The sequence below is a fragment of the Gekko japonicus genome, unplaced genomic scaffold (genome assembly GCF_001447785.1).
Source record: "Gekko japonicus isolate JY-2015 unplaced genomic scaffold, Gekko_japonicus_V1.1 scaffold446, whole genome shotgun sequence".
Lineage (NCBI taxonomy): Eukaryota > Metazoa > Chordata > Lepidosauria > Squamata > Gekkonidae > Gekko > Gekko japonicus.
This window is the reverse complement of record NW_015168058.1, coordinates 23,853-50,965: the sequence shown is the minus strand read 5'-3', so window position 1 is coordinate 50,965 and position 27,113 is coordinate 23,853. Positions and strand designations below refer to the sequence as shown.

At 45.8% G+C, this 27,113-nt stretch overlaps 1 protein-coding gene across 2 annotated transcripts in view; it reads right to left on the bottom strand.

Moving 5' to 3' along the window:
• Positions 1-2,220: 2,220 nt before the first annotated feature.
• The window catches only part of GPX2 (glutathione peroxidase 2), a 31,405-nt gene continuing 6,512 nt past the window's right edge, over positions 2,221-27,113 (bottom strand). Inside the window, exons 2-5 of one of the 2 annotated variants that reach the window (XM_015414517.1) lie at positions 24,507-24,584; positions 23,549-23,638; positions 20,738-20,803; positions 2,221-2,763 (exon numbers count right to left, since the gene is read on the bottom strand). In XM_015414517.1, coding sequence (XP_015270003.1) covers positions 2,413-2,763; positions 20,738-20,803; positions 23,549-23,638; positions 24,507-24,533 — 534 coding nt within the window. In that variant the 5' untranslated portion in view covers positions 24,534-24,584 and the 3' untranslated portion in view covers positions 2,221-2,412. Of the gene's footprint in view, positions 2,764-6,832; positions 7,055-20,737; positions 20,804-23,548; positions 23,639-24,506; positions 24,585-27,113 lie in introns of those variants that run through there. The other variant, XM_015414516.1, reaches the window with a different exon arrangement.

The window sequence follows — 27,113 nt, the reverse complement described above, 5'->3', positions numbered from 1 at the left end:
TGCAAGCTTGTGCTGTAATAAACGTCAATCTTGAAGGTGCCCCTGGTCTTCTGTTTTCTTTTGCTATAACATATCATGGCTACCCTACTGCAAATGTCAGCTTAACATACCTGTAAGGAAAAGTCACCAGGTCAAGACAAGCACAGTTTTTCCTTTTCCTTATTCAAACAACATTTGGTGCTGTTTTGCCTGCCTCGTGGTGCTTTCTTGTCTATCTGGACAGTTTGAAGAGTATTGCGGCACTGTAGCAGACATTTTACCTGTATGGCCTGTTCTCATTCTCTGTTTGGACAGAGGGCAGACAGCAGGGAGTGCTGCAGTCTGCCACTGTCAGATGAAGAGTTGATGATAAACAGAACTGCAGACATTTCATCTGCCTGCAGAATTCATGAAACCAAATCATGTTTTCTGCAGTGGATTGCCATGCAATTTGCCCTTAAATTGAAATCTTGGATTGTGGCATTTTGTTTCTCTACCCTAGATTAAAGATAGAATAAACAGCTCTCTCACTCCCCCCCCCGTGTGTGTGTGTGTGTGTACACAGAGAGTAGATTTCTCAGTTTGGAGACATGAATGTGTATAACAATTTCATAACGGCATAGAAGAGGTTCTGAAGAGTTTACAGTGTAAACACGAAAATGATAGGAAAATAGTAACAACTTAATGGGGCTTACCCGAGTTTAACCAGCAGGATAACAGTAGACTCGAAGAGTTTGAGATCATTAATATCTTTTTTTCCCATTTATGGAACCTTTAACAGAGTATTGCCTTGGTTTCTCTTACTGAGATCAGCCCTTTTGGAACAGATACAATGCATACAACATGTATTTTTAAAAGTTGGTTCAGTGTAGAAATTGGTGGTATATTTGTGTTTCATCCTGAATTTCTGGGGCCCACAGTGGTTCTATGTTTGCCACACTGGATACAGCAGATAGTCCTACTGGGGGTCATGAATGAAAGGTTGACAGGGAATTCCTGTGGAAAAGTTCTTTGCTTACCCACACAACTTATGTTGGCATCCACCTAAGCCACACACACACACACACCATTCCTGTTGACCTTTAGAAGGGATACTTGGCATCTTTTATGTTTGTAAGTTGAACACTCGGCTTTCCAGAGTTTACTACTACCTTGTGATGATCCTGCTGTAAGGATATGGAAGAGAAGGTAATGTGGTCTTCAGAAGAACTATTTTGTTATCCCTCCAAGCTGTGATTATAGATAGTTTACCTGCTGCATATTCAATCCTTGTTTTGGAGCCATTCTACATTAACTTAATAAATAGCTAATATATTCTGCCAAGGTGACATGTTGGTAGACAAATGATTTTCTGTCTAAAAGAGCATTTTCTTTCTCATCTTCATTTGTTAATGTCCCCAGTGTTTGAAAATTCATGGCTAGGTAATCTCATTTGTAAATCTTACCAGGCACTGCCCTTTAAGCTAAATTGGAAGCTTCAGATTGATTTGAAGCACTGGGAGCATCTGTGTTGTCTACAGGGCACATTTCAAGGTGATAGTTTTAACCTGCCAATATTTAAATGATGATTTGAGCCTTGCCTTAGATCAAATATTTCCTTTTATGACAAGGAGACTTCGAAAAGTATTATTTCCATTGCTTCATAACCATGGAATTTTCTTCTGCTGAAAACAAAAGTCATTTTGTGCATTTTTGAAAGCACAAAGTAGCTTTATTTGACTTGGCTTTTGAGGGCTAGTTTAAAAACTGATGTGAGGTAATTTCAATTTTATAGTCTTTTTATACATTGGGAGTATCTTCACCTAGTTGGCTTTATCATTATTTCCAGAGCCGACTATCTTCCTGATGCTCTAATAGTAGAAATCTTAAACTAATAAGTTGCTCTGCTGTGATATCACCAAGAGACTTGTTCATGTTGCTTTGTATGATGTGAACACTTACTGGTAATGGAGACGGCTCATAAAGCCAAAAATGGGAAAGAGCTGAGGTGCCCCTTTTTCTGTGAACTTTAAGGGGGGAAATTGCTTTTTCAATGTCAGCTTAGGAGACACAAGCCAAAATTCTATGGATGGCCTCTACTAGCTGTTTGTTTAATAAAACACATACACAGTTTTCCAGCATATTTATTTAACTCATGAAACAAAAAGTACCCAGCAAACAAGGGCCAGATCAGTACCTTTACACTTTTCAGGTTCCCTCCCTTGAAGTTTAGGAGAGTACCGTCACTCAGTAAAAGTCTGACGATGGTGGTGACAAGAGATGAGACGAATCACTTCATACACTCATTTGTAAAGGAAAGAGGACGTAATTAGGGAAGGGATGTTTCTTAGGCCAATTCTATAGAAGGGGTATTTGTGATCAGAGCATAATTTCTGTTAATTATTTTGACCTGACCTGTCAGGGCTACTAACTATCCGATTTTCCCCGTGACTCTTATTTGGCAAGCTTCAGGAGTCGTTGAATGTCAGGCTCAATGTTGGTGGTGAGGAATCTGGGGCTATAACGCTTGAAAGGCTCCCCTTCAGGCCCCACAAGGAACTTCTCGAAGTTCCAGGAGATGTCATTGCGATATACTGGGCTCCATATGATGAACTTGGGTTCCATCATCAAGCAGGAGGGGTTGTCGTCTGGGTATGGAAGTTTGTCCTTCAGGTAGGCAAAGACAGAGTGGGTGTTCTTGCCATTCACCTCACATTTCTGGCAAAGTATGAAATTGGGTTCAAATGCAGACCCAGGTCGCACGTATTTCAAGCTGTTGAGGATCTCTTCGTTAGTGCAGTTCTCCTATCAGAAAGAAGCACAAAGTAGTATGAGAATGGAAAGCCCTGCACAAAACACCACACTTGATCTGCTCCTCTTATTGACACTGATTTGGTAATTGTGAAGTACCTTGTGCTCACACTATCTTCAAATGGGTGATGTTTGCAAAACTGGTTTAGTTGCAGGAGCTGAATTTTTTACAAGAAGAGCTGGGTTCTTTGTTTTTTTATTTCATATTTAGTTAAGGTCTGTTTTTACCTGACAAAGGAGGCTTAGCCACTGATCCCATTTGCATTGCCTTCTAATGCCAAGAAGAGTTTTTATTACTAGATGGCTTTTAACAGCTTGCCGGACTCCTGTTCAGACTAGTGAATTTCCTTCCTCCAAGACTCCTTAAACGGGAGGAGAGCTAACCTTCTCTGAAGATGAGGAGGGAGCTCTGCTCACTGAGAGGGAGAAGACTCTATTCCTGGGGGCAGTGATGGCAATTGACAGCAACAGTATGGATGCCCGGAATTTATTCATATCCATGAACATGAAAGTAATTTTTTATATAGTGTTAGAAAAAACATTTGTGCTTGCTTGGAATTCAGTCTCTTAATTGGCCACTATTGCCCTAACGGAAGGATGGCCAAATTTGGAGGCCGCTCTATTTTTCAGGCAGTGATTTTGGAGCCAGAGTCATACTCTATGACCAGTGTTCCCTCTGAGCTGAGTTCGTGTGAGCTAGCTCACAGTTTTTTAGCCTCTGGCTCACACATTTTTGTCCTAGCTCAAGAAGGATGGCTCCAGTGCAAACTAATTTATGCAGTAACCAAATTGCTCACAGCCTTAATGCCAGTAGCTCACAAAGTAGAATATTTGCTCACAAGACTCTACAGCTGAGAGGGAACATGTCTGTGACCCCTTCCCCACAAAGTCAGGATCCATCATGGCCAGTGCCATCTGGCAGCAACTACATCATAGTTATGGGTCACATGTATTTAGGCACAGCTGTGGCGTTATGTACAACATACTAAAGAGATAGCATTAAAAGTATGGACTCTTTGTTTTCCTCACTCATGAAACTGGGTAAACATTTTACTAATTTAGTAAGGCTGCCAATTGGATATCCTTGCCCTATTGGACACTTATATTATGCTCCCTTAGCTTTTCCTCTTTGCCACTGGATTTCTCTAGGATTAGTTAAAGAAGCCAGCTATCTAAGCAAGGTCTGTGTTAGGGGATTCACACAGGCCTCTGGTGAAGAGAGATTGGGTCTCCAGGGCATGTTGGGCCTCCATACCCATCCACCAAAGGCGAAGAACAGAGCTGCTGCATTGCAGTCTTACACCAGGAATTTTAGATCCGCAACACCACTAGAGACACGTAGTAGGATCATCTCCAAAGTCACATATGGATGAGCAAGCTTTATCAACTATGCTAGTATCCTGTTGGCTGATGAAGAATTCTGGAGAGCTTGAAAGCTTGGTTGCCTAGTACATTTTATGTTGGTCATAATAAAAGAAGAAGAGAAGAGATTGGATTTATACCCCCCGACCTTCACTACCCAAAGGTGTCTCAGAGCGGCTTACAAACTCCTTTCCCTTCCCCTCCCCACAACAGACACCCTGTGAGGCAGGTGGGGCTGAGAGAGCTCTGGCAGAAACTGCTGTTTTTCAAGGACAGCTCTTATCAGAGTTATGGCTTGCCCCAAGCCATCCAGCCAAGTGCAAGTGGAGGAGTGGGGAATCAAACCCGGTTCTCCCGGATTAGAGTCCGCGCACTTAACCACTACACCAAACTGGCTCAAAGGGCTTTCACTCCTGTGCCTTTAGAACAGGACCAAGGCCACTGCCTACAGATTCTTTCTGGAACACCAGAGTTCATCTTAGAATACTTACTGAACCAAAGAGCCAGTTTATTCTTGTATAAACTGTCCCATCTCGAAGGGTATGGGAATAGACTCCACATTGCTGGCATAGTTCCCATCATGTCCATTACATATAATGCAGGACAGAAGGCTTCTAGTTTGTAAATGTATTAAATTCTGGAATAGGCTCCCAAGACCAGCTGTGGAAAACAGTATCTTTTTGATAAACTAATGGTGTCATCTTGTGGATGTCATATTTTCATAACCAGAGATCAGCATCATATGTTTCTGCTACAGGACCGAGACGTTTTGGGGACGTTTCTGACGTTTGGGGGTCAGAATATTGGGGAGTCAGGAAGGAGTTTTTCACCTGGCGTAGCTGACAAGTACCCCCCCTTACTTTCCCCCCTTTTTAAGCCCGACTTTGTAGTGCATACATTCTTGCCCACACTTTCTAGCATACTACGGATTAATCTGGTGAAGGCTGTGTGATGGATTCTACCCATTTTGAAGCCTGGCAACGACTTTGAAGGGCTAGTCAGTTTAAGATTATTGGCCACTTTAGTTACCCAGGAACTCTCCTGAAAATCACTCCAGTGTCTAAAAACATTCTTTTCACAATACATATAGCTAGCTCCTACTATGGGAGCTTCAAATACATTTCTTGAATTGCTTCAGTTAAAATAGCAAAGGGAGAAGTATAATATACACACTGGCACAGCAACAAAGTTTATGTCAGCTATGCTGCCATTATACGTGTGGGGGGGGGAGTCTGTAGAGTGAACATCTTTTTCTCCTGGAATGTTGGTTTCGCTTTTCTTGCTTGGCCTTATCTTGCTGCCTGACCTTGATGCTTCTCGCTCTCACCTCCCTGGGAACCTGCAGTTGTTACTTTCGGCAGGCAAGGCTTGCACCTCTGATTGGGTTAACGCCTCTTCAAACACAGTATATCTTCCCCTCTCCCGCCTGTTGGGTTAGCCCTTACACATTATGTATGCACAGATGACCTGCTTCTACTGAACTCAATAAACTCGATCCTTTTGAAGGAACGTTGTTGAGCCTGAGTTTGTGGGACTCTGACAGTTTATGCCTGCACAAATGCAGGTATGGGAACCCCCCATTCTATCAAACTATTTTTAAAGGGCAGTTACTAAAGATCTCTATTTCATGTTGTTTCTGAAGCAATGCACTAAGGTGTTCAAAACCATTAAGCAATTACTTTTTCTGCCCAATTAGTATAAAACGAATGATTAACAGCAACATGGGACTTCCCTCCCAAAAAGGTAGGCACTGGCCCATAGCAAAATCCAAAAGGCCTTCTAGTATTTTATTAAGAACAACCAAACTAATAAAACAGTGTGTAAGCTTGTGAGTTCCGCAGAATAACTTGTCAGCTATCAGTGTTTGTAAGGCATTTGCTAATAGCTGCCACAAGGAAAGCTGTATCTTTGAATGCTGCATGGTCGAAAGACTGAATAATTCTTTTCCATCAAGGTCTCACAGGGATGGAAAAAGCCACAGCTAGAGAATGACTTATTGGCATGCAATAAGTGCAGTAGCATCTTTAAAGACCAGAAATTGACAAGTCTGTTGATTAATGCTATGTTTGTTAAGTGATTTCAGTGTAGTCAGTGCTGAGCAATGCTGCTAGGATGGCTTCCCATTAACCTCTTCACTCCAGTGCTGAACTTTATGTCCAGATTAATAATCCATATTTTTAATGGCACTCCAAGTCCATGAATGCAGACTTTGTATCACTAAGTCACATTAACCCCCCAAAAAAACATGTATTCACAGAAGAGCCTATGTCCTTTAAATTATAGGCATATTTCTTAATAATGCAGCCAGTTGAAGTATTAATATAGCATGATATCTGAACATTATATTTAGTTGTTCCTCTAGTACTTTGGTGCTGTTGTTTCTTCCAATAATATTCCAAATGACACTCTGTTTATCAATGAGTATTCTGCAGAGTGCCAAAGGGGTACCTTTTGTACTTCCTAAGTAGTTCTGGTGGATGCACACATACAACCTGATCCTTTATGCATTCCTACTGAGAAATAAGTCCTCCTGAATTCAGTGGGGTTTGTAATCCCCAGCTCCTGAGCAAGTGCATACGATTGCAGCTCCATTTTTTACGAGCAGGCTGGAGAAACGGCAATTGCAGTGAAAGGAAGGAGACCATGGAACCACCTGTTGCCAAGAAGGGTAGCTGAAAAGCTAGTGAATTAAAGCACTTACCTGGTAGCCAAACTGGTTGCAAGGGAACCCCAGCACAATCAGCCGCCGAGGATATTTACTCTGCAGCTGGTTCATGTGGGTGTAGTCCCTCACGGCTGTGCCTCAGAGGGAGGCCACATTCTCTATCAACACCACTCTCCCCCTGAAATTGTTGAAATCCACCTTTTCCCCATGGAGGTCAGTGGCACTCAGGTCATAAAAGGATTTGGCTACGGGAGTCATGGCTGCAGGAATGGAGCAGCGGCAGAGTACTGAGCACCGGGCAGGCAGAGTTACTCGCTTAAAATGCCTCCAAGGGCTCATGTGACTCTCTGCACCCAAAGGCCTTTCATCCTGGTGTGATACAGAGAAAGGGGAGCCATTGCCTGTTACTGATCTAGCTCTTTGCTGATTCGGAACAAAGCAGCAGGTCAAGCCAGTGTACGTTCCATTGGCAGAGCGGTCGTTCAGGAAGGATATCCAAGTCAGTGTGATACTCAGGCCAGCTCTTCAATTGTTAATGCTGTTGGAGACAAAGGCACTTGGGCTGAGGATCAATTGGGAGGGCAGGAGAGTCGAGACTGCAGCGGCCCATGCGACAGGGCCAGGCGGCACACAGCAGCAGGCTCAGTCCCTGGGGACCCCATTGTGCAAAGCATCTTGGACAGCCTGATGCAGACTCAATGGAACTCGTACTTGATTTTAAAAAAATAAAACGACATATAGCAAGGAATGAATCTTGGTTTAAATAATGTATAGCCTGAAGTGGGAGAATGGAGACTTTGCCAGTGCTCTGATCCCTCAACTGTAGCGCAGGCTTTGGCTGCCATATTCAAGGACTCAGGCAAAAGCAATAAATAGAAGGCAATTTTGGGTGCAGGGAAGAAGAGAAGAAATGCTGGAGGAGCTGCCCGTGACCCTTTTCTCATAGCAGGAGTGTGGGCCAAATGAAGCCAGCTTAAGCAGTTGACAAATTCTTCCATTAATTAATTTAAAAAATAGGCTTTGGAGTGGATTTTAAGTCGCTCGCTTAACAAAGAAGTCGGAGAGTGATTCAGCAAGAACACAACTTTATTCTTCAACTTGAACACAACTCGAATACGGATCAACATCTTATAGCAAGAACAGAACAGTTCAGCTTTTACATTGCAGTTGTCCTGCTTTTAAACTCTCCCGGCTAATGTAGCCACACCCACTGTACAAATACCAACCAATACGGTTGTTCATATAAGGACCAATCACGGACGTTCCCACTCAGGGAGCTTGCTGTAAAGTGATTGGCTAGGTGCTTCCTGGGCTAGCAATGTGATTGGATGGATTTGGATCCTAGCCCAGGACGAAACTCAACATGGCAAGTCAATTAGATGTTTCACATACATCATGCATTCAATGGCAGCTATTGAATACATTACATAAACTAAAAAAGCTAATAGGTGAAGGTTCCACTGGTCACTTCACATGGGAAAGGGGATTTACATGACCCATGCGGCTTTGATTTCCCTGCATATCATGATGGAATTCTTTGACAAACTTCGGATGTGACCACATTTAACTACAGTCGTCAGACACTGGTCTGGAGTCTCTACTGCATCACCAGATGATTCAGAGAAAGAAACACAGAGCTGCATGTCGTCAGCGTACGGACGACACCCTATTCCAAAGCTATGAATGATTTCTCCTAAGAGATTGAATAACATGGGGAACAAGACTAAACCCTGTGGAACTGCACAAGGGCAGATCCCACATACTAAAAAAACCTTGTCCCCAACAGCAACATTCTGAGTCCTGTTACTGAAGAATGACTTGAACGATGTAAAATATTGGTGTAGTGGTTGGAGTGCCAGACTAGGATTTGGGAATCATAGAATCATAGAACGTTAAGAGTTGGAAGGGACCTTGCAGGTCACCTAGTCCAACCCCCTGCACTCTGCAGGAGCACAACCGAAAGAGAGCCCTACAACATGCCCAAAAGATGGTTGTCCAGCCTCTGATTGAAAACGTCCAGTGAAGGAGCATCCACCACCTCCCAAGGCAGTCTGTTCCACTGTTCAACCACTCTGACAGTTAGGAAGTTTCTCCTGATATTTAGATGGGAGATGCAGGTTCAAATACTCTCTGCTACAGATGTTCACTGGGTGACCATGGGCCAGTCATTCACTCTGACCTACCTCACAGGGTTGTAGTGGGGATAAAATGGAGCAGAGGAGGACAGTTGCTTTGGGCTTCTGTAACCCTCATCTGCGAGGTGGTTGATGGAGACACCTCAAAGGCTCTGACAGCTGCTTCAGACAATTGTGGGGACATTGCTAAGGGGCATAAATCAGCAGTAGGATGCTACAAGCCTGCTAGACTGGTCTCCTATTGGGTGCCTGCTGGGTCACAGAGCTTAGTGCAAGTGTTACTTAAATGTCTGTGAAATATTTTCTGGGAGATGCACATTCAGGTACTGACAAGATAGTTCATTTGACAGAGTCTGTTGAAGAGTTCTATAAAACAGTAACTGTTGTGTTTTGACCATCTCTCTGGAACTAATGATACCGTTAATCACCACCATGGCCTTGCTGAGACACTAATGGTGATAAAGGACCTGCATGTCACAGATAACACAAATGCTGTTGCAGAAAGCAGGAGATTCCTCATGAACCTTTAAGGCAAAAAGAGCCATTGGCATTGACAGCAAATCAGTCTCCCACAAAACAGTACACTTGCACCCATTCTAGCATCTTTGTGAATTGAACATTCAAGCCATCTGAATACACATTGCCTTTTCATTGATGCCGTTGAGGAATGACTAGCTGGAGCAAAGGGCTTATGATTGTTTCTTATTTACTAATACTTGGAAAAGGTACAAAGTATCTGCTGCATGGGAATACACATACATAGTTTATGCATCATTATGTGACACTTTTATTGGTCTTAAAGTAACGGATGAACTGGCCCAAAGTCTCCCAAGTCCTAGTGCAATGACTAACCATTGCCTATTCCATGTGTAATTCATATTTGTAACATGTTTTTTGTCAGTGCAGGAAGATTGCAAATCCATCCCACAATCGTTTTATTGGCCAGTGAGGCATACACTGATATCAGAATCATATCACAATATTTTGAAAGGGAAATAAATATTACTTCCTAACACCACAGCAAAACAGCCCCTTTCTCCAGTATGGTGTAGTGGTGAAGTGCGTGGACTCTAATCTGGGAGAACCGGGTTTGATTCCCCACTCCTCCACTTGCAGCTGCTGGATGACCTTGGATTAGTCACAAGCTCTGGCACAGCTGTCTTTGAAAAAGAGCAGTTTCTGTCAGAGCTCTCTCAGCCCCACCCACCTCACAGGGTGTCTGTTGTGGGGAGGGGAAGGGAAAGGAGTTTGTAAGCCGCTCTGAGACTCCGATTGAAGGGTGGGGTATAAATCCAATCTCCTCCTCCTCCTCTTCCTCCTCCTCTACCCAACTCAATAATGAAAACCTTCTAATGAGCCTTCTGCTTCTCCTGGCTTAAGAAGGAAGACGCTGAATTATTAACAGATGGATCAGATTGCTAGTGAGCTCAAGCAGCAGAGCACAGAGCACGTAACCAGAGTATTGCAATCAGAGATACTTTTCTAAGGAAGGAAAGGACAGAACAGAACAGAGGGGCGTGTCTTAATACTTCGTGTGCCTCAGCCACACCATTCCAAGGACACAGAAGACAAAAACGGCCTGTTCACAGAACCAGGCTAGAACTCCTTTGCCTGAACCTGATAAACACCAGAGGTCACAGGACAGGGCTACTCTGTCCCTCAGGTCACCGCAGACTTCCCTTACATACACCCGGTTACTACAGGGGTAGCCCAGGTTTTACCTTTCACTCCCAAGGAGATTTGCTTTTTGACTGCAAGTTTGTTTTGCTTCTGTTTATAGATGGCATCTTTTTGTTACTGCTATGCAGGGGTCATTTCGTAGAAAGAGGTGCAGGAGCTCATTAGCATAGCTTATTAGCATAACTTATTTGCATATGCCACGCCCCCTGACATCACCGGGAGTGTGTCAGAAGGCAACACCCACCACTCAGGCTCCACTGGACTGTTTTGGATTGCTAGCTATGGGATGGGGGGGGGGAACGTGGAGATCTGTCCTCACAGAGGAGGGAGAGCTTGTACCTGAATAAGACTTGGTCTGAAAGGTGCCACTGGACTGTTTTGGACTGGGGGGGGCGGGGGGGGGGGCTCTGTAACTTACCTGGCTGCTTCTTGCTCTGCCTGAGGGCTGCTGGGAGAAGGGGGTGGGGCTTGTTGCATGTTCCCGCCCCCTGGCCTCTTTACTGCCGGAGCTCCGCTCCTGTGCGCTCCTGCAGGAAATGACCCCTGCTGCTATGGAAATTATTTTTCATTTTAATTGCTGGTAATGTTAATGCTGTTTTTATTATTCTTTTAAGTGATTTTTGCATAAACCTCTTCTAGAGTCTTTTGGCCAAAAGGGCATTCTGAAAGTATGTCAAATAAAATAAGATAGCGGGTGGCAGTGGATGATGACTTGCTGGACTGGGGGTAGGAGAAGCAGGGTTTTTTAAAAAGCAAGTCTCTCTTTTCTGCAGCATTGCAACATGACTTCTAAAATGTGGACTACGAGGCCAATACAAATCCAGTACCTGCAGAATACAAGCTGACCCACAGTTGGTTAGCTCTTACTTCCCTTCAAAACCACCATATCTTTAGCAGGCTGGGCAGGCTACAGTCAGGCATGCATAAATGCATGACAGAGGGAGGGCTTGTCAGCATAGTTTATTGGATCTTACCATTGGTAGGTTTAAGAATATGCACCTGGCGTTAGCATCTGCACCAAAACATTAAATAAACTGGTACTTACACAGTGGATACTTCGACACCATGATCCATGTTCCTCGATACAGAAATACACACAGATAAATTTAACCCTAACCCTAGCATTCTGCCTGTAGTGTTAAATGGAGACCGTTCTAGCCTGTCCCCCTGGGCACAGCTGATTGCAGTGATGTGTACTGGACACACCTGTTCCCCCCCCCCCTTTTTTGTCATTGCCCAGTTGCATAAGGATCAGGCCCATTGGCAGCATGAATTCAGGCAAGCATTCTGATTCAGACGTGCCCACCCCATTTGGTTTGCAGAACATCACGGCGGTTGGCCTTATGCTCCCCATTCCCTCGAAGTCAGACTTTCAGCACCCACTACCACAGCAGTCCCCCCTCCCCCTGAAGGCATACCCTCTCATGCAGAGGCCACCTGTTCATTACCCAAGGAGTGGCGCCCTCCTGAGGGGTCATCTACCAGCCCCTCAGTGCGATTCCTTCCCACCTCGAGATCCTCACCTTCCACAGCAGCAGAAACGCTGTCAGCCCGGTGCAGTCCTTGCACCAGAGGTCTCTCCCATCTGCCTGTCTCAGCTCTTCCTGGTCATCTCCCTTGGCTTCAAGGGAGCAGACTTGCTCCTTGAGAGCCCAAAGCTCATGGCCCCAAGGACATTTCCTTTTGACTTTAGGCCACCAGGCAGATGTCATTCATATGGCACTTAATGCAGCTGGATTTCTACCTTCAATACATACGTATCAAGCTACCGGTAGTACTCTCCTCTTTCCCCTCAGACAGCTGATTTACTTCCCTCTCCTCTGCTGCTTTGCCACGGAGACTATGAGGCTCTGTTCCAAGGGTTGTCTTCCTGTTCATCCTTTATAGAGGCGAGTCGAATGGCCTTCTCTTTTGTACCACCCCCAGTGCTTTAAAGGTTACCTGTAACTGCTGTGATGTCCTGTTGCTTGGATTTGCTGGGCTTTAGAGGCAGGACCCCTTCAGCTTGCAGCAGTCTCAGGCAGCTTCAGCAGAGGCTTCTGGGAAAGGGAGGCAGGCAAACGATGGGCCCAACTTCACCAGCCCTCAAAATGGGCTAGCCATTTCAAGGAAAAAACATACAGCAATCCAAAACCACTTTGAGCAGCTTTATTTAATAAAGATTTTGGTTTAAAATAATGAATTACAATGACAGGTCATACAAGGAACCCCAGTCAGAGTGCAAAGTTCACAAATTACAGACACAGCTGAGGATTTAGAAATTGTAAGTGTGGCTGGATCTCATGATAAATTATGTGCAACAGTTTCTGCTACAGACAAATTGCTACGCTATGATCCACCAGGGAGTATCTGAACATTATATAGTACTCAGTTCCCATAATCCTCCTCACTTTCCTTCCCAAACACTGGCCTGAAATCAAGGAGCACTTTGTGGCCCCCGTAGAGAGCACTACTCTCGTGTACAGATCACAGGGGAAATGGGCACTGGTTAGGGAGGGATTTTCTCCCAGCAGCAAGCTGCTTAACAACCCAAAATGCAGCGCCATGAGCAGCAAGCTCCCTTTTAACTCCCTTCAACTCTCTTGGTCCTTCCTGCTCTTGTCTGTCCCCAGTTTTGAACGGAACAGTGGGAAAACTGGGAACTCCATTAGAATGATTAGGAAATGATTTGGAAAATGCTGGGCTCTTCCTAAGGAGGTGGGTCACACAGGTAACAAACGTCCTCTGGAAAATTAAACCACACAGCTGTTCTTCGACTACTTCAGAGGAAGAGGTGGTTCAGGAGAAGTCAGGAGGCGGGGAGCTTCCTTTTGGGAAGGAGCTGTCTCCGTATCCTTTAGACACTTTGCTTGAAGCCTCCCACCATGTTGTCTCTGGCCCTGCCCACCATGGCAGGTGTTTCAGGGCCGTTCCCCCTATCATGCAGTCCTCAGTGATTGCCTAGGGCGCTAGAATGTGGGGGGCACCAGAGGCACCAACAACAAACAGACCCGTGCCAAACCACCACCACCCTGTCCCTGCACTGCAATCCTCGCTGGTCGGGGTTCACTTGCCTGCTGATGGAGATGCAATGGGACAAAGTGGGGGGAATGGCATCCATACCCGCCATACCCGGAAGTGGCAGACAGTGCTCTAGGAACCCCCAGTTCTCTGTGGTCTTTTGTCACTGAGATTTGGGGGATTCCTAGAACATTGAGTGAAAGGGCCATCGCTTCCGATTTGCCCACAGCATCAACACACAAGTGATCCCTGAGCTGACTGCCGGAGGGGGCACCAGGGCTGACCTGCCTAACCTGTGAAAAGCTGGGTCTGGGTTATTTTACAGCTGTTCTTCCTAGGGTTGCCAAGTGTAAATTCCTCCGGAGCGGGGGACTCCCATCCTGCGTCTGGAGCAAGCGCACGTGTGCCGCACGCACATCACCCAGAAGTGATGTGACGATGCCAGGCACGCTGGGGGCGGGGCCACAACCATCCAAGGGAAAACCAGAGAGTTTTCCCTCGGATGACCGTGGCCCCGCGCCCAGCGTGGTAGCGTCACTTCCTGGTGACGTGCACTTCGGGGTGGAATTCCCCTCAGGGCCCGATCTGGCGGTGGCAGGGAATGGGCCTCTGGGGCGGGGTTTTCCCCGCCCCCCGGGGGGACTTGGCAAGCCTACTCCACTCCTCTCAGTCTCCCACTGCCTCCTTGCTCGAGCCAGATTCCTAGACTTTCCAAAATATCCCACAAGTTTCCATTTCAAGGAAACAATTAATTTCAGCCTTGCTAGCAATACACTTTGGGAGCACCAATGCAATAACTCTAGCAGAATGGCTACAGGCATCTCTAGCCAGCCTCTACCACCATCTCTAGCTAGATGCCAGCTCTGGGGAAAAGGGGTCTCCAGTGGTCAGGTGTGTTATATGCCTTTCTCCACAGACCCTGAAGCAGGGACTAGCTGGGTAGCCCCCAGGGCAAGGGGCTGTGTCCGCAAGGTCCCATTTGCCAGCAGTAGGCACCGTTTGCAGAACTTCACTCGTTCCCCGTCTCAGGGAAGGCTTGATACCAATGTGAACCTACCCAGCACGAAGGAAGAGGTAAAACCGGCAGAGTTTAAAGAGGGCGTGCCTCCAAAATGGAGTCTTCTCTGAATGGGAAGGCACCCTTCTCTCAGGAGGGGGAAAAAACCTGGCTCAAATGCCACAACACCCTGAGCCTGCCTCGGTGGGGAGGGCGGGGTATACATCTAATAAATAAATAAATAAATAAATAAGCACCCCCAGTGTTGTTTCCATTGCCTGCTATTCCCTTTTCTCTTCTATCCCCCCCCCCCAACTTCATTAGCGGCAACAGGCCTTGGAAGAAAGAGGCAAAGGACTGTAGATTAGTCTGCCATCTGGTGGTGGCTTGTGGCTACAAAAAGGCAGTCACATTGAGAGGCTGGTGCCACAAGAATGATTTTTTTGAGGATTGGAAGGCTCACTTTTAAGGCCCTGTTGCCAGAGACAACGTCCGTATGCAGCAGCAGGGTTTCTGCACGGCCACCCCATATTGCACCAGGCCCCCTCCCTGGATCGGACACAGGTAGGGCCGTGGCCCCTTTCTGGCACAAACTCAGGGGAGGGGAGGAGAGTCTTAGCATCCCGGAGGCACTCTGGAGCAGTCGGGCACACGGGCAGGGCATGCTGAGCAGGTGCGGCCTCCACCGACAAGCAAGGCAATGGCCAGAAGGGAGGGCGGGGCCCGTGCAAGAGGCATGCAGCCAGGCTGTGGTTATAGTTTGTTCTGACTAAGCCATGTCAGAAGCACAGAAACACTGGGATCTTCTGGGCGAAGTCTCAAGAGGCTGCAGAGGATATTCTAAAAGGATTCCATTAAAAAGTCCTAAGCAACTTCTTAAAGGACAGATATTGAGAGCAAAAAAAACAAAAATAAATAAAAAAGAGAGTTTGATGTACCCAATGTCTATTTTTGTATCAAGGCTTTATTGGGAAATCATTCAAAGGGGTTCTTAGAATCAGAGGAGAGCACGTGCCACATCGCAAGTTCTCTGCTTCTTTTGGTACAGAGATACAGCTTAAGTGGCTGCCTGATGTACTGTCTGAGACACCCACAAAGGGACCAAGGGAAGACTCCCTACAATACGGTGAGCCTGCCACAAGCCAGGGCTTTTCCTACTCACCTAACAATATGGAGGCTCTAAGGAACGCAGTCTGATCTGGCTCAGAAGCAGCCAGCCATACCCTCCGTGGCCTACGCCACTTGAAATTATAGCCCTGCATTTCACTGTACATCCCGTTCTCAGTGGGGCTAGACATCCAATGCTCTTGGCTCTTATATCTAGCAGGGGGCAACAGGGCTACCTGACACTTTGGAAGAAGTCCTTATTCCTTAAATGGGAAAAGTATTTTGAGATAGGAAACTCTGGGCAGCCAAGTATGAACCAGGTACAGCTACTGCCTTTGAGAGAGCCTTGAAGCCTTCTCGCCAGTGGCTCAGGATCTGCCAGAATATGCTCCACAGTGTTGCACAAACATTAGGTCAGATACTGAAATGGCAAAGTATGCCGGGGAAAGACTCAATAAGCCATCTGCAGTCCTGCTAGAGGTGCCTCAGCACACGGCTTGCCTGGACAATAGTTCGCATTGTCCTCACTGAGGGAACCTGTTCGGAGAGGCTGGGCTGGGCCGGGTCGGGCCCTGTGCTGGTGCAGAACCCAAAGGGCTCCCCTTGCCCAGTCTGAGAGAGCAAGATCACCGGAGGCCTTAAAGACTTTCGAATGGGTCCCAGCTGTGACTGTAAACCACAGCCCTTCCATGCATACGACAGGGTGAGGTTCTGCACATTGTGAGCCATCTGAAGGAATTTGGATCCAGGGAGTTTTGGGGACAACAGAAATCACCAAAGAGAAACACCAGGGAATCCAGAGAGGATCCAGCAGGGCAGATGGCAAGCAGGCAGGCAACCAAAAACCAGAAGGATGGAGCAGAGCAAGCCAATCCTCTCTAGGCGGCAGCCTTTCTACCTGCACAGGGGAGTTAGAGAGAGAGAGAGAGAGAGAACACGTGCACACATGCACTGGGAGGGTTTCAGCACCAACAGGTCTTGGGAGAATGCTCTGTGCCGTCTGGCTTGCTTGTCCCTTCTTCCAGCTCAACCAGGTTCAGTTCATCAGCTGCATATGTGCGGAGTCCGTCCAACTCCTTCTTATGGGCCTGCAGAACCAGCTCTGTCAGACGAGTGAAAGACTACAGGAGGAAACACAGGCAGAGGGACAGCTGTACCTTCTGCAGTGTGCACAACTGCTGATGCTTAAGTTCACATCACTCTTGCAAACAAGTCCACAATATGTGCCTGTCTACACAACTTTTAAAAACATTTCTGGTGTACTGAAAGCCTGAAATAATAAGTAAAAAGCAAGTTTCCACTGTAGCTTGCATGCCTGGATGTCTGGAGACAGTTTCTTTTTACTGCAGATGAGGATCTATTTACAATCTTGATTTACATGGCACCTTCAACATGATCTAATTATGCTATTTGGATTATAGAAGGTGCCTCTAGGCTTCAAGAACATTCTCTACAGTTCTTGTGACTATTTTAACTTTCTAAACAGAAAACAAAAGGGCTGCAGATTCCCCCTTGGTCATGTTACGTCATTAACAGGTGAGTATCATTAATTATATTTATTTTTCTCTAGCTTCCTACATACACGATCCAAGATCAAGCACTTTTTTAGTTCCATTGATTTCAGTGGAAGAATTAAACATGCTTAGCTATTTCTATTGAAATCAACTGCTAAATCATGCACACGTCAACCATTAATATTAAACACGTATTTTTTAAAAATAGATCACCTCTAAAAAAACACTTTCAGCCTTGACATTTCACATTTAAAATGTGCATGGTGAGAGGCTGAGTGTAGACTAAAAAAAACACACCACTTTGCAATATATTAACTTTGCTTTTCCTCCCAAAAGTGGAGTAGCTATTGGTTGCTAGAAATCACAGGATATCCCAGAGATCTTCCAGTACATTCTTTTGCTCATCATCTCAGATTACTCAAAGATAGTATTGGATCAAGTGGAACCGCATGAGGGACCGCCTCTCCCCGCATATTCCCCAGAGAGCCCTGAGATCAGGATCACAAAACTGCTTGGCCCTCCCTGGTCCAAAGGACGCTAGGCTGACATTGGCCAGGACCAGGGCGTTTTCACTGGCAGCTCCGACCTGCTGGAACGAGCTCCCTGGCGAAATCAGGGCCCTGCGGGACCTCTCACAGTTCCGCAGGGCCATGAAAACGGAGCTTTTCCGGCAGGCATTTCAATAGGAGCTGCACTTTATCCGCTAAGCCCTGTGCCAACCTAGAGCTAGAAGCTACCTAGAATGGTATCCACCGCTGATCGTATGCATGAATGTACTTGATCATACTGTACCACCATTGATATATTAATGGTCTCATGTTATGTTTTATGTATTTTTATTGTGATATGTATCTTGTTTTATTGGTTTTTATGTAAGCTGCCTGAGCCTGCTTCGGTGGGGAGGGCGGGGTAAAAGTTGAAACAATAAATAAATAGATAAATAAATAAATGCCTAGGTAGACCACCTCCATGCAGACTCATGCACCAAGGGTGGCAAAGGGACCTTTATCATGGGATCTCTGTTGGAGAAATCCAATCCGTGGGGACCTGTACAAAGATCTTTCTCAGCAGACATCCCTGCTCTTCAGAACTCCCTTCTCCTTGGACAGCAGATGGTTCCTTCTTCAGTGGCTTTCCCGCATTAGCTGAAAACGCTTATTCTGAAAGGCTTTTTTAAATAGTGAAATTGCTCCCTGGTATCAAGACGGGGACGGCAAAGGATGAGATGGTTAGACAGTGTCATCGATGCAACGAACATGAAATTGAGTCAACTTCAGAGGACGGCGGAAGACAGGAGGGCCTGGCGGGAGATGATCCATGGGGTCGCAAAGAGTCGGACTCGACTGTGCGACTGAACAACAACAACAAAATTTATATGTTTTAATTGCTACTAGCTATTTTAAAATGTTTTATATGAATTTTAATATTGTAAGCTGCCATGAGTGTTTATTCTTAAAAAGAAAGCCAGGGTTTATATATTCTAACAAATCAAACAGCTATCAGCGAGGACTCCCAGGAGAATTAAGATTTCCGGAGGTGGGGTCTACGACACAGTGATGGCGGACGCCTTTCCCAGCTCTCTGGGGAGGCGTACCGCACAGCAGCAAGGGGGAGAGGTGCCGCTGGTTCGGCACCCCCACGGGAATTCAGGGAGAACTCCCAAGCCATAGGGCTTTTGAGGGTGAGCCTCTTTTCCTGCTAACGGCAGGGAGATGGAGGCTCCCCTCCGCCCTGACGGTCCCTCTCGCTGACTGCGTCCTCTTAGCGAGGCCACAAGCTGTGTCGACCCGATCAAGCGCAGGAGATCTAGCGGAGGAGCAATAAGAGCGTGGCCAAGATAAAGACCACTAATGAACTGTGAGTTAAGGAGCGAACTGTGAGTGAAAATGAGCAATTTGTCTTCAGAAGAGAAAATCCCCTCCCCCACAAAGGAAAAACTTTCTGAGCGATAACATGCTGAGAGAGGGACGCCTCTCAATGCATTTACATAAACAAGGAGGGGGAGGGAGAGAGAAACGATTGTAAACGGATACTTGAAGCGAAATCCCCCCCCGAAACCCCTTAAGTGATTGGAGGGGGGGGTGCCTCTTTTACGCGTTTACATAAACGGAAGAGGGGAGGGGGAGGGGGAGAGAGGGAGACAGTTGTAAATGGATACTTCTGAAAGACTTTATTTGCAAGCGTGTAAGCCTGTTGTGGGAGATTTCCATGAGCTTTTAACAGCATATGCGATTTGTCGAGCCAGGAAGAGAGAGACTTTATTGAAAATAAAACGTTGAAATGGCAGATACTCTAAAAAAGATGGCAAAAACTCTGAGGAGAAGAAGGGAAGTTGACGTCACTGTACTAGTAGCAGAAGCCATCAAGCCAATCTTGAAGCAACTTATTGGTATTAACCAGCAGCTTGCCAAGATAAATCAACAATTTGTGTCTCGGCAGCTCCAGGAGGCGATCGGAGAAAAAATGGAATTGAGGGCTCTCAAAGTGAATGAGATGGACACTAAACTAAGCAGCGATCTCAATGAGAAAAGAAGAAAAAGTACAAGAGAAACAGGAAAAATTTACAAGGATTTAACTTCTTCCCTGTGAGTGTTCTTAGAAAGTGTCATCTTGAGCTGGAGGTGCCCTTCATAATCAAGAAACCTTTGAGAAGCCACTGGACCCCCAGACCAGAGCGGAAGAGGCTTAAGACTAGCAGTTCTATTCCTTTGGATGGAAGAAGATTGAGCTGCATTGAACGTCTAAGAAGCTATCAAGAATTTAGATAGTTTTAGTATAGATGTAAAGGCGGAAGGACTTTGCAAATTGCCTTTATGAAGCGAGCTGGAGGAGATGCTCGGGAAATCTTCTCATAACAAGTAACAATCTAACATATAAGCTTAGAAAGACAGGACCTCACAAAGTATATTGTTTATGAACAGCCTTTTTTTAACTAACAGCATTTTAACAGGGAATGATCTCCTAACCTTGGGTTTTTAACTTACTGTGGGTTATCTTTTCTTTCTCCCTAAGTGTAGTCCCCCTATCCCTATTTTTTCTTGGTAGTTTATGTAGTATTATATTAAAAAAATAAAAAAATCCCCTCCGGGGGCTTAAAAAAAAGAATTAAGATTTCCATTCTAATTAATTTGGGTTCTAGCATCTGGCCTTCTTAAACAAAAAAGTTTGGTGTAGTGATTAAGTGCGCGGACTCTAATCTGGGAGGACTGGGTTTGATTCCCCACTCCTCCACCTCCACCTGGCTGGATGACCTTGGGCAAGCCGTAGTTCTGATAAGAGCTGTTCTTGAAAAAGAGCCGTCTCTGTCAGAGCTCTCTCAGCCCCACCTACCTCACAGGGTGTCTGTTGTTGGGAGGGGAAGGGAAAGGAGTTGGTGAGCCGCTCTGAGACACCTTTGAGTAGTGAAGGGGGGGGGTATAAATCCAATCTCTTCTCTTCTCTTCTTCTTCTCTAATATGCACAGCCCTGCCTCCATCTTACAGAAAATATATATATCTGAGGTCCTTACCTCTTTGATGTTTAAATTGGTGCAGGCACTTGTTTCGTAGAAATCCATGCCATATTCCTCAGCCAGCTGGAAAACAGAAGCACTTACAGGGTTCTGCATAAAGGCATTGAATACTCATATATTACTCCAAATTCTTCCAACCTATCTGCCCTACTGCTTTCCCCATGGCTGATATAACACAGAGATGATTCTCATTTTAAAACCTGCAATTCAAGTGTGATCTAGAAATCCAAAAGTTTGATTGCCATCATTATGTATGTGAGGAATAATTAAATATATGCCACACATGAAGAGGGATTTTTATTACAATAAATCGAAAGGTTGGATACCTTATATTCACACCAGGGTATAAACTGATACAAAAATATGCACAGTTCATTCATTGTTTCCTCTGTGGTGAAACAAACCACTTTTAGTGAAATCCACAAATCTTTATCTGACTCATCAAGAGTTTTTGTTGGTATGCTTGACTGTGCTATCGTTTATAATGTAGTAGTTTAGTATTTATTGTTGTTGTCCTGCTGCCTTCATTCTCTCTCCTTCTGTCTTATCCTCGCAACCACCAGGTGAGATCTATTCGGCTGAACGAGAGTGACTGGCCCAAGGTTATTCAGCAAACACTGTTACCTCCCCAGAGGTACCTGTGCTAAACTCTCTCTCTCTCTGGGAAACTCAGAGGGACCCGGCAGTCAGAAAGGCAAATAAGGCCAGGGTCTCACACCTCATATTGGTCTGGCAAGGGCAGGCAACAGGGAGCCAGAAGAGAGTCCATTTTGAACCAGCCAGCCAAGCTAGATCAGGAGGAACCGAGTCCAGTAGAGCGAGTACGTATATAGGACCTCATGATCAGCCAATAATTAACAAATATCGTCATCAATGTACTAATCCTTAAATCCCATCTTCTCTGACCCAGGCACCAATCTAAGTAAACTGAACTGTCTCCTCGAAGTAATTTCCAGAGTCTAGCAGCCTTCCCCCAATAAGCAAGCCAATGACGTGTAAAAAGACAAACACTGGTGAAACCAAGAATCCTGCACTACTCAATTTTAATCTGGCTACTCATTACACCCTGGGCCAGCCCACCCCGCCTCTCCAAACCACATTTAAACTGGCACTCCGCGCCTTAATTTTCGTACAGTTCTTGGGGCCGATAAGAGTGTACCCTCAGACTCTGTCTGAGCCTTTGACATGAACTGCTGGTCGGCCATGTCCTCCTTCTTCCATGTGGATTCCAGACTCCAGGATTGGGTGAATATTACCCTAATCTAAAACCAACCCCCTTCTTGTCACTGTTGATCACTTCTCTGTTTCCTAACTCTATGTGTGTTGATCTGTTGTTGTTGTTTTTATGAGTGAGTGTGAGCTTTGCATTTATTTACAATAAAAACTCCATTTATTTAATCAAAAGGGCTCTTCCTTCCACTGGTATCTCTCCCAATTTGACCCTCATATTCATAGAGTATAAAGAACCCTTGCCCTAGGCAATCCGTGTAACAATATCACAGCTAAGTAAACCTCTGAATCTGGGTCTCCCAGACCCCTGTCTAGCACCCTGTCCCCTACACTAGTCTGGCTCTTTCACAAGGAGAGAAGGTTAGGAGGCAGCAGTCAGGCACCCACGGACTCCGGAACGTGGGAATATGCTACCTTTCCCACACCTCCAATCTGCCCACGGACAGTGAAGGCAGCTTGTTCCTTGATATCATCTCTTGCTCAATGTCTGTGTATGAGTGAGCAATGATGAAGACTAGGAAAAAAAACCCCAGGCTATGGAGCAATGCCCTAATACTCCACTAGTTTTAATAAGCACCACCAACAGGCTATTGAACAGGAAAAGAGCAGTCCATTAGAAACTTAGCAGCATATTTGAGCCTGAGCGTCCTATCTGAATGTAGTATTCCTTATGACTTGTTGTCAAGCATTTTATGAAAAAGAGAGCTTTTGTACTACTCTAATATATCTTGAGGAAGATCCAATTCTGAAACATTGTTATATAATCCGGAGACGACGACGATTATGTCCCTATGCACAAGGATTTTCTTATGATGTATTAATGATGTTGTAGTGCTTTAGATTGTAACACATAGGAAGCTTTTTCTTGCGAGTCTTGGTGACGGCTTGATTTGTGGGTCAGACTCTCACGACTGTTGTCTTTATACTTATTTTCTGATGGGGTCGTGTTTGACCATATTTATCTTGTAGAATTAGTATTGGTGGCATGAAGGAATGGAAACAATTTTTTTTTTTGCAGTTTTTTAGCACTATGATTCAGTAACATGCATACTTTCTTCAGGCAGAAAACAGTGCTGCATTATCATCTCAAAGTTTATGGAGGCAGGCAGCTAATCTGAAAAATACACTAAGAAAGCAATCGTAAGAAGGTCTACTCAGGGGTAAGTCCTGTTTAATGGGGGTTACTCCTGTGAAAGTGCTCCTGGGTTGCACTGTAAATGTTTGAATGTTTCAGATTATACCAGTTGAATTTTTTTTTGCTTTTGACCTTCCTGTTGGTTATTTTTTTTTAACGTACATGTGTGTGTGTGTGTGTGTGTGTGCGTGCAAGGAGGAGGGACAATTAGTTCCCTGGTAAGCACTGAAACACTCCAGATTGCTTTTGGTGTTCTTACAACAGCATCTTCCCACCATCCAGTTTTCTGCATGGAGGGATTAAAAAAAACAGAGGAACATTCAGTTATGGGAACCTCCCCTTTTCTGGAGTGGCACAGTAAAAAAAACCAGGTTCTATCATTGCATGTTATTTTGCAGATAGGCCCTTATGGAGGACGACTGTGGCTGATTCAAGGGATTTACCTGAAGGCCTTGCTCTCTGTGGACTTGCCTCTTTTCTTCCTCATCTGCTTTATTGCCAATGAGGATCTTCTGGACACCATCGGGAGCATACTGGAGAAAAGGAGAGAAACTTGATCTGTTCCCAGTCCACACAGGGTTCCCAGGCAGCTGCATGAGGCTCTATCCAAATTTAGGATTGCCAGAGGCTTACATGGGACAGGATCCCTGTGTCTTTACCAGTTTCACCACAGGGAGAACATTTCTCACATAACTGCAGCACAACCAAAGACAAAGCTGCACCTTCTGATATTCTTCGTCTTCCACAGCTATTACAGCAGGGTGACTACAGCCAATAATACCTGGTCTCTAGAAAGCCTTCCCCCAAATCAGTGTGGGCCACATGAACATCATCTTAGCCATTTCCTCAGGTTTGGCCCATATCATCTTCTTCATTCCAGACTTGCATCTTTCCTACCCATTTTCCCTGTAAACTCACTGCAAAAACAATGCAAGACTCTATATCCAACTGCAGCAGAATGTAAGGAACTACCCGCACAATTTCCCAATATTCGGCACCTTATATGTGCAAGAGCACAAAGGTACCACCTGAAAGCCTATTCCCATGAGTCACTTACGCCAGGAACAACGGCCCAAGAAATAGATATAGAACAAATCCGTTTTTTCCTAAGTAGCTGCACTCATTAAACATGACAGAGTCTACCCAGAAGCAAGTCCTTTAACTGGAAACACGGATACAGAATGTGCCAAAACAATGTGCTGCAAAGAGCCCGACTTCCCTGCCGAATCATCCAGCTGACCGTTCACCTGCCAGATCAAAGGTATACGGCTTTCTTTATGAACCAGCCTTACCAAGCTGAATGGCAGGGTAGAAAGGCCCAGTGTGCTTCCAGCTGGATGAAAATGACCCTCTCTCACGTCCCCCAGCCACTGAGAAAGGAGGAAGGCAACTTCCACTTACCTCATCCACATCACTGGCCCATTTCATTATATGCTGGTAGGAACGCTCACTGCTAATGTCATACACCAAGAATATTCCCTGTGGAGAGAACAAGGCAAAGGAGGTATGATGACAGGAGCTGATGCCACGTGACTGAAGAGTCAACCACTTTACCTCAAACGCCTCAAACAAAATTAGTTTTATATGGCCTGCCCTATACAACTTCCTTCAGAAGTGATAGTGAGAATTGTGGGCTGGACACTTGAGGATTATTCCTTTGTCTTCTGTCTTTTACAAATCTGGTCAGTGTTTCTAATTAAACAAGACTGGAACATTCTGGCTCCAACAAGCTTGTGAGGTCAGACAATGCCTCTTCCTCCGTATAGACCCAGCTCAATGAAGATTCATCAAATGTGACCTTGAGCTACAAAACTGAACAAATCTTTTTTGCAGTTGTGCCTATGGATTTCTTCCACAGCAAGCTGCTACTATGATAAATAATGAATACATTATTCATTTATTATATATAAATAATATAAAAAGCAGATTTACCTTAGAGACTTGGCTGAGATTTTTGGGTTCCCTGCAGAAACAATAGGTCAGGTTCCTCCTTTTATTTTAAAAAATGCTAGAACCTGGAGACAACAATCATATCACACCTATGGAGGAGGGTCTCCAGGAGTCAGTGACCTATAGACCAAATTTGCCCTGCAGACAGCAGCAGCTGGTCTACTACTCATCTGTTTTCTGCCCTATAAAAAGCTCTATTTTTCTCCGCTGTGTAAATTAGAGCACATATCCCGTGCCGGTCACATGTTCTGGGGGGTCAGCATGCTGACTGAGGCTATACCAAATAGACTCACAGGATTATAAGAGTAATACTACCTCTGACCTGAAACTTTTCCTCTTTGTGCTCGGAGCTGGCCCAAACCTTAAGGATATAAGAAAAGCCCTGCTGGATCAGACCCATGGTACAGCATCCTGTCTCACACAGTGGCCAACCTGGAGGGCCAACAACAACAGGGCACAAAGGCCGAGGCCTTCCCCTGATGCTGCCTCCTGGCTCTGGGATTCAGAGGATTGGTGCCTCAGTCATCACCATGGCTAGTAGCCACTGACAGACCGATCCTCCATGAATCTATCTGATCCCCTTTTAAAGCTGCTTATTCCTGTGGGTTGCCAGGTCCCCTCGTTGCTCCGCTGGGGGGGGGTTGGGGGGCGTTCCAGGGGTGTGATCGGCGGGGACCACGTGGCCCACCGACCAGCTGTAGGGCCCTTTAAATCTAGCAGGAGGGGAGGGAGAGGGGCAGTCATGGGCTGCCCGCTTGGCTCGCAAAAAGATCCTTTAAAGGGTCTTCTTTTGTGAGTGAGGTAGGGGCCACGGCACGTGGGGCTGGGGGAAATCAGCCCCGTGTGCCGCAGCCCTGACCCTGCTTGCAAAAAGACCCTTTAAAAGGTCTCCTTGCGGTCTGAGCGCGCAGCCTGCAACCACCCCTCCCCCTCCCTCCTGCTAGATTTAAAGGGCCCTCCAGCTGGTTGGCGGGCCACGTGGTCCCCGCCGATCAGCTGAAACCCGTTAAACTGGGCAGGAGGGAAAGGAGAGGGGTGGCCGGGTGGGTGGCCGCTCTTGGGGGTGGGGCGTGTCCCCCCCCTCTTAGCTGTCTCTTTTCTAAATTGAGAAGTCCCAGACTTTCAGCTTTTCCGCATAGGAAATCCTCTTGGTTGCCCTCCTCTGTACTTTTCCAGCTCTGCGGTGTCTTTTTTGAGATATGGCGGCCAGAACTGTACACAGTCTTTCAAATGAGGCTGCACCACAGATCTATCCAGGGGCATTATAATATCAGCCGTGTTATTCTCAACCCCTTTCTTAATAAACCCTCACACAGAGTTTGCCGTTTTCCCTGCCGCAGCAGCACACGTGGGCTGACCGTCTCGTTGAGCTCCCTCCACTCTGACCCCAAGTTCTTTTTGCCTCTCGGCCTCAGCAAGCTCAGACCCCAAGAGCCCTGTCCTTGAAGCTGGGATTTTTTGTCCCAACGGGCATCACTTGATCAACCTTATTTATATACTTATATTCCACCCTCCCCGTGAACGGGCTTTAACGAAACGAAAGTAGTGGTGAAGTGTGTGGACTCTAATCTTTTTCCCTGCCACAGCAGCACACGGGGGCTGGCAGTCTCGTTGAGCTCCCTCTGCTCTGACCCCAAGTTCTTTTGGCCTCTCGGCCTCAGCAAGCTCAGACCCCAAGAGCCCTGTCCTCGAAGCTGGGATTTTTTTGTCCCAATGGGCATCACTTGATCAACCTTATTTATTTATTTATTTATTTTCCGCCCTCCCCGTGAACGGGCTTTAACGAAAGGTAAAACATTTCACAGTAAGAAATAAAACACTTCATAAAAATCATCCATAATGAAATAATGAAAACAGATTTAAACTGAGCTGTAAGCAGAGCAGATGGCACAGCAGTCTAATAGGGTGGCCACAAAGCCTGTGCTTCAGGAGGGCCGGCCAGCCACCGGCCCAGGCACCTGTCCAGAGCTCCCTGTCCCCGCTGAGGAGATTTAACAAAGGCCCCTTGGCGGCACTGGTGATAACCCTGAACTAACTCCAGTGACCAAGAAGGAAGGA